At 36.4% G+C, this 17,186-nt stretch overlaps 1 protein-coding gene across 9 annotated transcripts in view; it reads right to left on the bottom strand.

Moving 5' to 3' along the window:
* FAM126A (family with sequence similarity 126 member A) overlaps window positions 1-17,186 on the bottom strand; it is a 149,138-nt gene that overhangs the window by 97,035 nt on the left and 34,917 nt on the right. For all 9 annotated transcript variants that reach the window (XR_003795086.1, XR_003795087.1, XR_003795090.1 and 6 more), the window contains exons 2-4: window positions 11,508-11,586; window positions 6,098-6,199; window positions 217-396 (exon numbers count right to left, since the gene is read on the bottom strand). Coding sequence is in view for 3 of the 9 variants with exons in the window: in XM_029232897.1 (XP_029088730.1) it covers window positions 217-396; window positions 6,098-6,199; window positions 11,508-11,558 (333 nt within the window). In the remaining 6 variants the exon portion in view is untranslated. The remainder of the gene's footprint in view (window positions 1-216; window positions 397-6,097; window positions 6,200-11,507; window positions 11,587-17,186) is intronic.

Raw genomic sequence — 17,186 nt, 5'->3', positions numbered from 1 at the left:
AAAATGTATATTTACATAATTGTATGCATGCCCATATAGCCTTCAACCTCCAGAAAGTTATTTTTGGGAGAATGAGCTACAAGTCATTTGATGTATTAAAAATAAATATTAGCTTTACTAAAATGAAAAACAGTTGCCATTATGTATTCATTTTTGTTGAAAGGGTTATATGCTTGGCTTCTGTCAGAAAACATTTTAACTATATTAAATACAAACCAAATTGTAAACCCCTAGGAGAAGAGCTTCAATGCATCCACTGCTATGCACATTTCTGCTGGCTGAGACGGCAAGGTAGCACCAAATCAGTTCTGGAAGAAACTGCAGTGTAAATCGAAGCAACTGCTCCTCTCCGCTGCGATAGAATTCAAAGAGCTGGTGACAGACAGGTTCTAGCAACTGCAAGAAAGACAAAATATTCATTCAAGGACTGGACTGTATTTGAATGACACTGATGTATTAAATATAAAAGGTTTTCCCTGATTGGTAATTACTGAAATATACAAATGTCTTCATTTTTTGGAAACACAAAACTATTCACAGCTAAGCTATTTAGTAATGAACTCTAGTGGAAGGCCAAACTGCAAACTAAGTGTATACTGAGGCACTTTATAAACTCTAAAACATTCTATAACTCGAAGGTAGTATTGTTATTAAAACCGTATCTTTTAGAATTCCTAAAATAGATAGGTTGTGAGAAGTTTCTTCCTGAATGTCCTTGCTTCCAGATAAAACATGTCAATATAAATGATCGGCTACAGGGTTGGAGAAATTGATATGGGAGTCCTAGGCAGTTACTGTCTCATTGCCCTCCTGAGTTATAACTAGGCAGCATGGGACAGCAATGACCAGTATGTGGAGGGAGAAGCTGAATAATATAAAGCCCCTAGGTCTAGTTTCTTACTGTAACCATGGTTAATTCCCCCAGATGATCTAAACGTTGCTATCATTTTATTTTAAACTTGATTTGGACTTACTGATAGCCTTTTTTTCCCCCCACCACACTCCCCCAGTTACCCAGTTAACAGAGCTGACTGTATCTTTATAACAGACATTTTCTTAAAAAATCAGAAAGTCAAGATAAGAGGCTCTTATAGGTAAGTATTATCTTAAAGCATATATAATCATCACACACAAGTCATTAGCGAATATGTCAGGGCTACTTTTCAAACAAGCAGGCTACTATTATATTTTCAGCGAATGGGAGTTCATTCACTTCACTAACTTAGGCAATAGATTGACGTCAATTTATGAAACAGATTTTCTATTACCAATAATTGGAATGAAGAGGAACTAAAGTGGATGTTTTGATTTCAAAAAAGTTCAATATGTAAAGCAAACCGGGTATAATTAAAGTCAGTATTATAGAAAAAGTTATACTTTAATAAATATTGACTAAATCAAACTGGTCTTTCCTGTTGAAAAACTATCTTCTGACAGTTAAGGAACATTTTTCCACTCTCAGAATGGTCATCAGAGTGCAACAGGTGTCCACTGTGGCATGGCAAAGGCAAAAGGAAACTGGAGGGTCAGAGGCAAAGTAACCCCATTCACAGATAGCAAGAAAAGTTTTTAGGGTAGGAATTTGGAAGAATGGAGAGGGGGATGGTGGAAGAAAGACTGGTAGGGGAATGTTTAGCTTTCAGGATGGAGTTTTAAAATTTCTTTGTGGACCAGGGTCGATAATCTTGTACTGTGGTGTAATATCGGTCTTCTCTAAATACCACGGAAAGCTTTGATTAAATCAATTAATATAGTCTAAAAATTATTTGCAAACTTGTGAAACTTTATGCTGAAAATTTATTCAATAGGCTGCATGAACACATAATCAATTTTAATCAAAACACTCCAAAAGGCCTTTTAAACTGGTTTAAAATCTAAAATTAAATGGAGTTTTGGTTTATGAAAGCAGAACCAAATGAAGACAGATTCAAAAGGGATGCAGAAGTTATATACTGCAATGAGATTAGATGAAATTATGCGTATCAAAACACTAGAGGTAAATACCAGTATCTGTGCAGGATTTTACAGCTTGCAAAGTACGTTCACATATATGAACCCATTTAATTCCCACAATATTATATGGTACAATGTCATTACCCTCATGTATACTTTCTACATAAGGAAATTGAGACAAAGAAGCTATCAACTGAAACCAAAAACATCACACAGCTCAGGAAAGTCTGACTGAAGGCAAGGCTTTCTAACTCCTTTATAAACATACCTGAAAAATGTCGGAAAAGAATAAAACAATATACAATGTGGGAAACACAAGCAGTGTTTGACTTATCTAACCTGAATATATATATATATATATATATATTTTTTTTTTTTTCGATATGCGGCCTCTCACTGTTGCGGCCTCTCCCACTGCAAAGCACAGGCTCCGGACGCGCAGGCTCAGCGGCCATGGCTCACAGGCCCAGCTGCTCCGCGGCACGTGGGATCCTCCCGGACTGGGGCACGAACCCGCGTCCCCTGCATTGGCAGGTGGACTCTCAACCACTGCGCCACCAGGGAAGCCCTAACCTGAATATATTTGAGACAAGCAATGGAGCATTAGAACATGCTGTATTCCTAGTGTCCTGCTTGAACTTTTGAATTATTTTCTCATGAAAACATTGTTATACTTGGTGGATAGGTTTCATAATACTGTTAAGAGAGAACTGCACCTCAAGTATATTTTGATGTGTTAAATGGCCTTTTTATGGTCTAATCATCATGTACCTTCTTTCCATTCTAAAATACATTCTGAATTCTGAAACAACTGAGTTACAAATGAAATTTTACAACAATCTATTCATAAGTAAGAAGCTGTATCTTAAGAGAGAATTTTAATGGTAACAGAAATGTATCATAAAAATGCCTTTAAATGACTAAAGCAGGGATAGAAGATGGAAAAGAGCTAAGTTTGGGTAAATTCACAAGAGAATCTTCCAAACTTTTTTTGAATTGAACAGTTACTGAGAATACAGGTAGGAAACAGATACAGAAAAGTTGGAGGGCACTACTCTTCATGTGCCAGTAGCCAATGAACTGACCTCCTCTCACTCTGGGATTGCTATGCCTAGAAGATTTTATGCAGCTTTTTCAAAAAAAACAGCTGGTTTCATAACAGACTTGAGCATTGTTAGCCTCTAATCCTATGCCTATCTTAGTCAGTTAAAAGCACTGGTTAAGGAAATTTCATTGTATCCATAAACTGCCTCTTTACAGTTTCTTGAGCCTGCCACACATACCTGCCTCAGGGCCTTTGCACTTACTATTCCCTCTCTGGAAAGCTCTTGCCCCAGTTTTATTTTCTTCCTCTAATTCATTCAGACCTTAATTCAACCATCACCTCCTCAGTCCCAACACATACTTCCCCTACTCTGCTTTATTTATCTTCACAGTTTTATCACTGACATTTTATTATACATTTAGGTATTTGTTTAATGTTTCTTTCACCTACCAGAATACAAGTTCTAATCTATAAGAAAAAGAATTTGTTCTGTTTTGTTCACTGCTACATTTCTAAGTGATTTCTGGCACACTATATGTGTTCAATAAATATTTATCAAATGAATTTAACTGAATAATGAAAAAGTACTACTTGTAAAATCCAAATACCAAATTTCCCAGACTTCAAATAACAGCAGAATCAACGTTCCAAATTTCAAAAATGCCAAAAGACAATGACGTCAACTTTTTGGGAATATCTCCACTTTAAGACACAAAATGTTCTAAAGAGCAAAAGGAAGGTTATGATGTTAAAGTAGACACTGCTATATTTTAGAAGCACTTCTAAGTACATTTTTAAAGACTGAGTTGTCTTTTTAAGAATACAGAATACACACTGTCTTTACCACATTCATCAGGCTAAAAACATAAAACAAACTTACATGCAAAACCTCCTAAACCAGTGCTTCTGAAAGTGTGGTCCATGGACTGAAGACCATCTACAAACTGTTACCAGTCCTCAACAATATAAATACAGAAATTGAGAGGAAATATTTAAAAACTTTTATAGCAACTTGATATGGCTGCAATAACCAAGAGGGTGATCAGCAGACTTATTGAACAGAGTATGGATCAGTTAGGGGTCATCAAATTTATGTGGTACCTCGCATGTGATGTGAGTTGCATACTTGTCATACACATTAGGTACACATATTGGTCTGTGAGAGACTGGAAAAAAAATATTAAACTGGTACTTCACCACAAATAGTCTGAGATATACTGCTCTGAGCCATCAGAGCTCACTGTCATCTGAATGAAAGAAATGTTATGAACCAAACTAGCCTATCAGAAATTTACCTCTATCCAAAGCAGCCTGGTTAAAACACACTTCATTAGAGAAATAATTTTTAAGTCTTTCAAAATACTGATCAGTAAATGATAAATAAGACTTAATTTGTTAAAAAAATAATAATAAAGCACACAGCTATACTTGATCCATTTGGTAAAATAATTCTCAAATAAACATGGAAAACTGTAAGACAGCTTCTACCCAAATACTTCAAAAACTAAAACCCTTCAAGAAAACAAGCTACTATACAAATTAAGAAGCTTTGGGAAGGAGGAAGGTTGCTCTATTTAGTTATTCCAGTTAAAGTTTTTGTCTTGTCAATATAAACCCTAGTCTTTTTTTCAGCACCTAAAATTCATAATCTTTATAATCTTCTTTATGGAATAATCAGTAGAAGCTGGGTTATTCTAGACCCCCTCCAAAAGAGGTTACCTACTCAAATAACAAAAGACTCTAGTTTTGATAGTTTCATCCCAAAGGCATATAGGTCCACATAGGACTAGACGCCAGGGTGTAAGTTGTTTTGCCGCTAGATAATAGGACTAGTGGTCTTAGAGCCTATTGTTTCACCTACCAAACTCAAGTATAAGAAGAATGCATACCTCATACTCCTCCTCTCTACTCCACCTCTTTCCATTCCCACTGACACTGCCCTAGTTCAGGTTCTCAACAGCCCTCCTACACTGTTGTCATAGCCTCCTAGTCTTCTTGCTTTCATTTTTTCCATTCTCCAATCTGTCCTCCACATAGCCACCTTCCTAAAACAATCAACTGGTCAAGTCATCAGCGCAAAAAAAGTCTAACCTGCTTATGATGGAATTCTAGGCCCGCCATGGTACCTACCTTTCCAGCTTCAGTTCCCAACAGTCTTTCATCTCTTGTTAACTACTGCATTAGCCTATTTGCTTTTATCTGAATGCCATGCCTTTTGATTTTCCTCACTATTTCCAATCCTTACCTATTATATTTCTACTATGAATGGTTGGATTTATAAGCACCAGAATCTGGAGTATAGATCATTTTGTCACCTTCAAAGTAAACTTGCTATCTAAAAAAGAAAAGGAAATGCGGGGTGGGGTGGAGGGGCACGCAGAGAAAAGAAGAAAGGACTGGGAAAAACACCAGCAGGACCAAACTACTTGCTACTCCTCAAATTCCGCATATTTTCTCAGGCCTCCATATACTATCCCTACAGCTTGGAATGTCCTTTTACTTTCCACACCTGGAAAACATGTGCAAATCCATCTAGACTCAGTTAGGCATTGCCTTGAAAGCATGTATTTACATATTTCCTCCCTTTCCTCTTACGGGATAAAGACCATGTGCTACTCATCTTTGATTTTCTGTTTCCTAGCACTGCAGCTGGCTCATAATGGGCACACAAATATTTGCTGAATGAATAAATGAATGCAGTGACCCAGACTTTCCAAGGCTATCTCCAGCAAGATAGATATATAGATAGATAGACAGATACCTACATACACAATGCATAGGTAGATGAGCAGGAACATGTTCAGAGGTGGCTTTGGAATATGGTAATAATTCTATTTCTTGGTCTGGGTGATGGTACACTGGAGCTCATTTTATTATAGTTTTTTTTATTCTGCCATTTTTCTGCACATAAAGTATTCTTCTCTTATCCCTCTATCCACTTCTCAAAAGTAATCAGCTAAACACTCCAGAATATATATTATAATTCTTTAAGCTATACTTTTCTTACCCTTTTTAATATATGTGTTATTTTTCACAGTAACAAATTAAAAAAGCAATCAAATGAATACTACTAGCACAATAAACTGTTAGAGTACTTACCTCACTTTGTGGCTCCTGGATAACTTTATAGAGAGATGAAACTAAAGAACTCTTGTCTTTCAAATTTGTAGCATAATTTGGTAAAGATGTTTCTGGTAGTGTCTAAACAAATTTTAAAAAATACATTTTATTTTTATGAAATGTCCAGAACAGACAAATCCATATACAGAAAGCAGACTAGTTGTTGCCAGAGATTGGGGGACAGGGAATTGGGAGAAGGAAGAATTGGGAGTGACTAACCAGGTATGGAGTTTCTTTTGGAGGTGATGGAAATGTCCTAGGATTAGATGCTTGTGTTAGTGGCACAACATTGTAAAACCACTAAAAACCACTGTATTTTCATCTTAAAATAGTGAATTTTTCATTATGTGAATTATATCTCAACAAAAAAATTGTAAAAATAAAATAAAAGATATATTTAATCCTCAACATCAACAGGGACATAAATTAACATTCAGCACTTCATCTTTGATCACAGTTTGGGGTTAGAAATAAGAATACAAATCATTTGTAAAGCCAGAGATACATTTTTTGTAGCATTATACAGGTTATCAATCTTATTAGCAGTATTTTATCCTGTTTCTTAATAAACATGTTATATAAGGATCTAATGTTTCAAACCTTAAAGCCACAGATCATCTATCAAAGTAACTCCTGAGTTACATGTTGTGACTGTTAAGTAAGACTGTTCTACTTTACAGAATTGGGGGGAAATTTTTTACTTCTCAGAACTGGAGAAGAAGATAGTCACACTACCAACAAACTAGTGTTCTTAATTCCATTTAAAATAGCAGCAACTAATCACAGAGCCACCCTTTCAGAAAGGACACTATGACCAGAGAGGAATGGGAAGAGATAAAACTCCAGTAGTAAGTCAGACGGTTTAGGATAAAAGTAGTAGGGAAATCTGAAGAAAAACAAAAAAACAAAAACCCACTTCATCATAACAAATGATAAAAACCTATCCTTCTAGAGTATACCCCTTCCTTAACAACTTCTATCTCCCAAGTCATTATTTTTTCCCATGAAAATTATTTCTATCAATCAACCAATTAGTCAACAATGTTAATCCTGCAGTAGATATAATGTCTCAAGATATTGCTAACAGTCATGCCAAGATATACACTATTTCTTACATGTCCCACATCCTAGTATTTCATGATTTAAAATGGGTTATGGTTAGTGTATATAGGTGGGTGTGTGCATAAATAGACATAGAAAATTAAACAGCATTAATTTTTATAATAAGGACATTTGGTTCATTTTTACCCTACTGTGAACTCCTTGAGGGCAAGAACTATCTTATCTCTCCATCCACAGCATTCAGCACAAAGCCTCGTACTCAAATCTTTGCTGAAGACATTTATATAGATGAACAAAATAAGAAATAAATACTGTCACTGTTTACTCTTCAGTAGATTCTTTAAAAATAGGTCACATTTCACCTTAAGATATATGAGTGAAGAGCTTCTTTTTTAAATTTATTAAGATAGCTTTGTTTACCAGAATGGTAAGTAAATGTGAACTGTCTGGGAACCTCCCACAATTCTTGGGGGGGGGGACGGAAGCGGGGAGTTTCGCTGCAGCTGCTTACACAAAGGGGAGATTAGGGCTTTCTTCAGTATTTCAAAAGCATGTAGCAAAAGACCTCCAGGCAACATTCCATTTCCGTTATTTGATCAAGAGTAACCTAATATTGATGGAATTTATATAAAAGGGAATAATAGTCAAACAACAGATTTCCAATCACCTGAATGATAACGAACCTAAGTATACATGTAAAACACATTAATATATGTGTGTATATGTGCACACATGCACACGCGTGTCTAAACATAAAATTTTAAACCAAGTGAATTGAAAAATAAATCTTAAAAAATGATTAGTGAATAGAAAGATTATTACATACACTATCTAGGCCAAAACTGGAAGAGTCATTAAAAATGTGAACTACAATTTTCAGTTTATGTACCAATTAACCCTCATGAGGTAAAATATTTTTTGTGAAACAGCCAAAAGCAAAAGGACAGCTCTTTTCTGAAAAGACAAGTTCTAGAAAATATCCTGGGCCTAGGCTACTACTGCTAAATGAGAGGAAGGATCTCCCAAAAATTAGTGTAGTGAACTATTATATTTTATCACAATTCTGTCATTATTTCATTTTGTGAATGTGGGAAAAGTTACTTTTGTCTATAGAAGGAGAGAAAATACAATTGCTGTGTTTATGAACAGTGCTTTGAAAACCTTAAGATCTAAAAGAGCCTATGGATTTAAATACTATGACAGCAAACCTTTAAATTTTCTTACACTGTACTAGTTCAAAGGTACTTCCCTTCTTAAATACCAGCTAAGCTTTCTCACTTTTCAGAAGGCAGAACTGGAGACAAAAGAAGTTATAATGGGACATTATGGTAGGAAATTAGTGTTGGCAAAATTTGAAGAAGACAGATGCTTCATACTAAAGTATCATTTGGCAGATGGCTTTTATAAAATGTAAGGAAGTGATATGAGTTGGGTAGAAGAGAATTAATGAAGATGGACAGATGGGTGGAGAACCAATAAATAAAACAATTCTGACCAACAACACTACACATAAGACTAGATTTTGAGTCACATATTGCGATTCAGTGACTACCAGAAAAATCAAAAATTTGGTGGATAAATCTACATATAACATTAAGAAAAACACAATACAATCTGAAAGATAATATTTTACAAATAAATATTTGTAAAGACAGAGATTGAACTAACTATTCATGATGAAGTCTGAGTCTAATTCTCTTTGTTGGTATACTAAGAGAATATTAATGAGGGCCCATAGCTAGAGTAAATACTAGTTTTTCCAAAGGCAAAGAAGAAAAAAGAAATAAAAATTGCCCAAAGCAAACTGCATTGTCTTTGTGCATTTGAAAGAATGTTGAGTGACCTTATGAGGTTGGGGGTTCAGACTGTACCCATGGAACAGTGCACAGCTAAAATCATCTTCAAAGACCACCTATTTCACGTTTTCTGGTGAGGATACTGAGACCCAAAGAAGTTATGTGATTTGTCCAACATCGTAAAACCACCTAGAGGAAAAATTATGATTAGACCAAAGGGTGTCTGACTTCTCAGCCCCATGTACTCTGTACCACTTACTTTATTAATCATGATGACCTTGGCCTTATTAGCACCACGGTTATTAGATTAAACAACCAAGCAGAGGCATAGATAGATGACAGATAGATAGATAGATATATAGATAGGTAGATAGATAGATGATCCCTAAACTTTACTTCTTAAATACTTTCACCAAAATACATAATTAACATCACAAATCATTTCAAAAGACAAGATATTCAATTTTAAAAGTATACTTGGGAGATTTGTTCTCATGCACTTTCCTATCTTCTATCACTTTTACTATGCTGCTGATTTTGTCTGGTAACCTTAATTTCTTCATCAAATATAAACAGAGCTGAATTCAACACACATTAACACAATTCAAAATAATTTTCAGAAATGCCTACCAAATTAACCAAGGAATAGGAAATATCTTCCCTTATACTTGACAATAATTTAAATCATTTGTTATGTCAAACTGATTGAAAATTGGGTAAATTTAATTTTGGCGGATTAGGGGAAAGTTAAATAACCTTTTATTTCATGGGGCCCAGGATCTTACTCCCCTCCTCTCAAGGAAAAGTTTCCTTCCCAGGAAGGGAAAGAAATAAACAAAAAGATGGGAAGGGAAGAGAATTAGTCATGATTTTCAGTTATTTGCCTTAATAGTTGATCCTCCCCTAAGCCTCACCTCCTTTATCGAGCCCTCTTGACACAACTCCCATAGTAAAGAACGGCTAACTGGCTCTATTTGCTTTTGCAAATTTTACTTCATCATTAATATAAGAATGCCCTAGAAGTGGTATTCAACTGCTAAACTTGACAATTTTAATCAACTTGCCAAAAAAAAAAAATCATGGTACTGAACCATATTAAACACTCTTGAAGCAGGAAAAAAGCTTAAAAACACAAAGACAACATACGTAAGAAAAAAAGGCACACACCAGATTTAATCAAACTATTAAAATATGTATGCTCTATACAGTGCCCTTTTATAAGTGCATGTATAACTACATCACTTTAATGAGTTACGGGATCCACAGAAAGATATTCAATTCATGACTATAAAAGCTGAGAAAATGAAAACCTTTGTCATTCATCAGGATGAGATAACGACGGGTAAGGCCAGCTACAAAATTAATAGGACACATTGCTTCTCTCAAGGACATACTGCAGCTAAAAAGTGTCATAACCTCCATTTTTGAATGACTACTGTATTCTTACTCAGTGAGAAGCCTTGTAATCTAAAATCATAGATATCAAGAACTTTGTCATTTAAACATATATTGGTTAAGAATGAAACATCCCACTCTTGGCAGGAGGATCTAAGTCACCTAGACACAGAGAAGCAGGCTTCAGATAAGGGGTTTCTGAACCGAACATTCCACACAGATGTTAACTTTGTAGTTCCCAAGACAACATGACCCTGGGTCCACTTCACAGTCCAGGCCAGATTTTAACCCCATTACACATAGCTCTGCTTTGTTTTGAGTCTATCAAAATACTGTTTCGTTTAAATTTCACCTTTTCTGAAAATCCTATAACAATTTTATTTTTTCCTTTGTTTGGTGAGATGCCTACAGGGTACCTATTGTATAGTCTCCCTCACTGAAACAAGCCAATAAGTCTGGCTTTTGTCCGAGGCCTTGGGCTAACTTGGCTGGACAAAAAATGACAATTTCAGCCCAAACCCTTCCTTCCTGTGGTTCATGATCAGGAAGCTCACATAATTATGTGTAACAACAAGACCCAGGGGACAAAAAGAAGTTAGTTAACTGGTTAAAGGAACACTATTTTAACTATCATAAAGAAGAGTTCATGAGACAAGAAAACAGAGTTTTATTTTTCTTCATCAACTAACCAAGAGTTATATACTGCTTATACAGGCACTGGGTTAGCCAGCTAGAGAAAGATGCACTGATAGAAAGTTGGACAAATATCTTCCCATCTCCTCCTCATCATTGATCTGCCCACTCCCAGTGCCCCCCAAATTGGGAGAAACATTTCAACAGTGAATCTTTCATGCTGGTTGGAGAGAATGACATCAACTTTCAGAGACTTTAACCATTCTTTGTGGTGTTGCCATAAAAGGGAGAAAACAAACTAAACTACTTGGTGAAAAAAGGAGTCAATTTCCTAGGAAAGATTACTATGTGTAAATAATCCCCTAATAAGATTTTTTGGAACATTATTTTGCTTCCACAGATATTAAGCTTTTTAGCCATTAAAAAAAAAAAGTCACTGGAATTTAAACCGCAGACACAACTTCTTTGGAATATAACTATTATATTAAAACAGTAAATATTACCTTAAACTCTGACAACCATTCCTCCACAACCCCTTTCTCTGAAGTGAACATCTTTCCACATCTGTTCTAAACCTTCAACCTGAAAATTAACATAGAAAAATGTTAAAATATTGAATATATTTTCTTTATAGTCAGATTACCAAGAATAGAAGTAATCCTATAAAATTTAGCTACTTGTGAAATTAAAGCAGTTTCAAACATAAATTACTGGGTTCATTTCAAAACCAATGTGCACAAACAAGCATTAAAATGCAACAATTTGGGCTTCCCTGGTGGCGCAGTGGTTGAGAGTCCACCTGCCGATGCAGGGGACACGGGTTCGTGCCCCGGTCCGGGAGGATCCCACATGCCGCGGAATGGCTAGGCCCGTGAGCCATGGCCGCTAAGCCTGCGCGTCCAGAGCCTGTGCTCTGCAACGGAAGAGGCCACAACCGTGAGAGGCCCGCGTACCGCAAAAAAAAAAAAAAGCAACAATTTTGACAAAAGTATAAATATCATAACATGATGAAATTGGCTCTGCAATTTTTCATTCAGCTTTTAGTAATACCAGCTGCAAAACATACTGGACATTTTCCCCTAGTTTTAATTAAATAATTCCAAGTAGATAATGCATCTTAAGGAAACTGTAGAGGGACTTCCCTCATGCTGCAGTGGTTAAGAATCTGCTTGCCAATGCAGGGGACACAGGTTCGATCCCTGACCCAGGAAGATCACACATACCGCGGAGCGACTAAGCCCTTGTGCCACAACTACTGCGTGCCCCAACTACTGAAGCCCCCGCGCCTAGAATGCGTGTTCCGCAATGAGAGAAGCCACCGCAATGAGAGAAGCCACCGCAATGAGAAGCCCGCACACCGCAAGGAAGAGTAGCCCCCACTCGCCACAACCAGAGAAAGCCTGCACACAGCAGCGAAGACCCAACACAGCCAAAAATAAATAAGTTAATACATAAATTCATTAAAAAAAAGAAAACTGCGAAAAACATTTTAAAACTGAAAATATAAAAAGACGTGCATCCAAAACTAACTTTATACAAAGCATTAATTTAATTTGCTTATATTTCAGTTCTTTACTACAGTAACAATCTATCTAGGCAAGCCACTTGGTTCCCTGAAAGCTTAATATTCATAAAACAGAAGTAAAGTGGTAATATCCAAGATAATGACCGTAGTCTTAACAATAGTTATTCATAAGATTGGAATTTACTTAAGTATAAATAAGAAAAAAGGAAGTAAAGGAAATGCAAAACAAATTTATCTCAAGCAAAACTTTTGTCAAAGTACAATGTAGTTTTCTTCACCCATCCATCTATAGGAGAATAAACTTAAAAACTGTTTCTTGAGGAGAAACTTTATTAGCTCTAGCTGAATTTCCTAACCTCCTAAGTCAGGCACAAACCCTGCATTAGCCTTCTTAATTTTAATCAGCATTATCATGTAGTAGAAACCGGGACAGAATTGACAGAAACTGAATCCTGATTCTATTCTTACTTATAGTATAAGCTTGGGCAGTTTATTTGCCTTACTTTTTTCATTCACGAAATAGGGCTAACCACAGTACCTACTTTCAATGGATTATTGTGAGAATTAAATGAAAAAATGTAAATAAAAGCACTTATTACAGTACCTTGCAATAAAAGTGTTATTACTGTGCAATATTATTATCAAAGAATATCAACTTGTATAGCCTCTACTCAGCTGTCTATCAAAGTATACAGATACTTCATAATGAACAACACAGGTTCTTGCAAAGAATACATTCTAATGTTTCTGTTGTCTAATTTCCATTTAAAAAAATGATTAAGAAAAAAATATATATTCACTAATTCATTTATTCATACATGAAGAATTACTTGAGAGATATGCATCTTATTTTTTCAGGATAAAAAATAGCCCTTTTTGGGCTTCCCTGGTGGCACAGTGGTTGAGAGTCCGCCTGCCGATGCAGGGGACACGGGTTCGTGCCCCGGTCCGGGAAGATCCCACATGCCGCGGAGCCGCTGGGCCCGTGAGCCATGGCCGCTGAGCCTGCGTGTCCGGAGCCTGTGCTCCGCAACGGGAGAGGCCACAACAGTGAGAGGCCCACGTACCGCAAAAAAAAAAAAATAGCCCTTTTTTATTCTAAATTTTATCCTTGGATCAAGCCAGACTATTAGAAAACCACATATTTGTACCATATTATTGATTTTATAGAACTGTCCATTCAAATAAACTGGGCTTTGGAATTATGCCCAAAATGTTACTGAAAACCCTGCTAGATCACGTTCTTCCCTTTAAAATCCGAAGGAGGAGAAAAATCACATCTTTCAATCACATTTTTCAATACCAGGAAAAACTCTCCTTTAGAGTAACTGGTTTACTTTTTCTTTTTTGTTTTTTTAATTGTAGTAACTGATTTTTTTTAATTTTTTTATTTTTATTTTTATTTTTGGCTGCGTTGGGTCTTCGTTGCTGTGCACGGGTTTTCTCTAGTTGTGGTGAGCGGGGGCTGCTCTCGTTGCAGTGTGTGGGCTTCTCATGGCAGTGGCTTCTCTTGTTGCGGAGCACGGGCTCTAGGCACGCAGGCTTCAGTAGTTGTGGCACGTGGGCTCTGTAGTTGTGGCTCACAGGCTCTAGAGCGCAGGCTCAGTAGTTGTGGCGCACAGGCTCAGTTGCTCTGCAGCATGTGGGATCTTTCTGGACCAGGGGTCAAACCCATGTCCCCTGCATTGGCAGGTGGATTCTTAACCACTGTGCCACCAGGGAAGTCCTGGTTTGCTTTTATATTATGGATACTGTGAATCTCATTACAGATTCTCTTTGCTTTGATTTTAATAAAATGGGAGTCAAAGTTTCTGCCCTAACTCTGTAAGCAGGCCAGGATTAATTTTATTTATCATTTTATATTATACACTTACCCTTATTTTCTTTCTACCTAGATCTACTTATTTTTATCCTGTTATACATGTTTGTGAAGCAAAATGAAGCAAGGTAAATAGAAATGCACATGAGTTTTCTTTTGTATTTATCCACTATTTATCTAGTAAATTAGGACAGAAAGCAATCCCAAGTAGAGTGACACTACATCAAGTTACAGAGAATTGGGGAGGTAAAATTTTTACAAAATTTCAAAATAATTCTCTACTTAAAATTAATTTTTAAAAGGTTAAAAGGAATCAAGAGGCATATGCAAATGGATCAAGAATAGTCAAAGCAATCTTGAAGAACAACAGAGTTGGAGGACTTGGATTTCTAAATATCAAGGCTTACTATAAAACTTACCAAAACCATAGTAATTAAGACAGTGTGGTATTACCATAAAGTATTATCATATTATCATCATATTATCATTCCCAAAAAAGAAAATGGAACAATTTAGAGTGACCAGAAACAGACCTACACATATATTATCACCTGATTTATGAGCAAAGTGACACTGTAATTCAGTAGGGAAAGAGTAGTCTTTATAAAAAAATGGAACTAGGTCAACTGGACAGCTACATGGGGTACGGGGTGGGGAGAGAACCACAACCTATAGCTCGTGCCATATGGAAAAGTCAGTTGCAGCTGGATCACAGATCTAATTTTAAAAAAGTAAAACAAAAATTTGAGGAGAAAACATAAGAGAATACCTTCATAACCTTGGGGTAGGCAAAAAATGTTTAAATAGGAGGCACAAAAGCACTAATCATAAAAGGGTTTTTATAAATTGGATTCATTAGAAGAACTTCTGTCTGCCAACAAATGAATGGATAAGAAAATGTGATACACATACACACACACAATGGAATATTATTCAGCCTTACAAAGAAGAAAATCCTGCCATTTGCAACAACATGGATGAACCTGGGGGACCTTACGCTAAGTTAAATAAGCCAGACAAAAAAGACAAACACTGCAAGATCTCACTTGTACATGGAATCTAAAAAAGTCAAACTCATGGTAACAGAGAGTAAAATGGTGGTTTCTAGGGGGGTGGGGGAAATGGGGAGATGTTGGCCAAAGGGTACAAACTTTCAGTTATAAGATGAATAAGTTCTGGTAACCTAATGTGCAGCATGGTAACCATAGTTAGTAATAATGTATACTTGAAATTTGCTAAGAGAGTAGATCTTAAGTGTTCTCACCACACACACACACAAAAAAATGGTAACTATGTGAGGTGATAGATTTGTTAATTAGCTTGATTGTTGTATATCAAAACACCACGTACACCTTAAATATATATAATTTTTATTTGCCAATCATACCTCAATAAAGCTGGGCGTGGGGGGGAATAGAAAAACTTCTATTCATCAAAAGATACTACTGTGAGAATGAAAAGGCAAAACTAAAGCCTGGGAGAAGATACTTACAATTGACATACCTGACTAAAGTCCCATATCCAGAACATATAAAGAACTCATAAATTATTAAGAAAAAGGCAGAAAATTCAATAGGAAAAGCAAGCATGTCACTTATCCAAATGGAAACTTAATATAAAAGGTGCTTAAATTTGTTAGTCATCAGGGAAATATCACACACACACACACACGCACTTACAAGTATGGCTAGAATGAAAGAGATAGTACCAAGTGCTGAAAAAGATATGAAGCAACCAGAATATTTATACACAGCTAGCATGGATGTAAACTAGTACAGTATCTCGGAAAACACTTTGGCAATATCCTCTAATTGAACACATGCATACTCTAACAACGCCACACATAAAAATATACCTTACAAGGACTTCCCTGGTGGCCCGGTGGTTAAGAACCTGTCTGCCAATGTAGGGGACATGGGTTCGAGCCCTGGTCCAGGAAGATCCCACATGCCAAGGAACAATAAGCCCGTGCACCACAACTACTGAGCCTGCAGTCTAAAGCCCGCGAGCCACAACTACAGAGCCCACGTGCCACAACTACTGATGCCCGTGAGCCTAGAGCCCATGCTCCACAACAAAGAGAAGCCACTGCAATGAAAAGTAGCCCCCGCTTGCTGCAACTAGAGAAAACCCACGTGCAGCAACAAAGATCCAACACAGCCGAAAATAAATTAATTCTAAATATATATATATATATCTTACAGAAATGTGAATATATGTCTCTGAAAGACAAGTTCAGGAACATTCACAGCAGCAGTTTTTGTAAACAGTCAAAAACTAGAAAGAGACCAAGTGTCCATCAAGAGTAGGATGGATAAATTATAGTATATCATACATGGAGTTCTACACAACGACAATAAGCAAACTATAACTACATCAATGTCACGATATTGGGAAAAGGAAGGCAAACAAGAGTACTGCTATACAATTGCATTTATATAAACTTCCAGAACAGGCAAAATTAATCAATTTTGTTAAAAATCAGAAGAGTGGTTGCTCTTGAGGCAGTTAATTCTTGGGTTCTGGTAATATTATGTTTCTTGATCTAAGTGCTGGTTACACAGGTGTGTTCTTTTAGTGAAAATTCATCAAGCTGAACACTTATGTTTTGTGCAGTTTTCTGTGTATATATTATACATTAGTAACACCAGACAGCTCCAGGCCTCTTATCATTCACTTGATACAGATCAAATGGAAGCCCTCAATTGCATAACTGAGTTCACATGAATACTCAGTAAAATTGTCCCTCTCCATACTTCTTTGCCTTCCTCTGCAGAGCTCAAAAGGGAGACCTCAAAACAGCACCCCCCAGAAACTTTCACAGCCTCACCACCACTA

The sequence above is a fragment of the Monodon monoceros genome, unplaced genomic scaffold, assembly GCF_005190385.1.
Source record: "Monodon monoceros isolate NGI ecotype Baffin Bay Population unplaced genomic scaffold, NGI_Narwhal_1 Super_Scaffold_2, whole genome shotgun sequence".
NCBI lineage: Eukaryota > Metazoa > Chordata > Mammalia > Artiodactyla > Monodontidae > Monodon > Monodon monoceros.
Note: the sequence above shows the minus strand (reverse complement) of the source record. Positions and strands in the feature narration are given on the sequence as shown.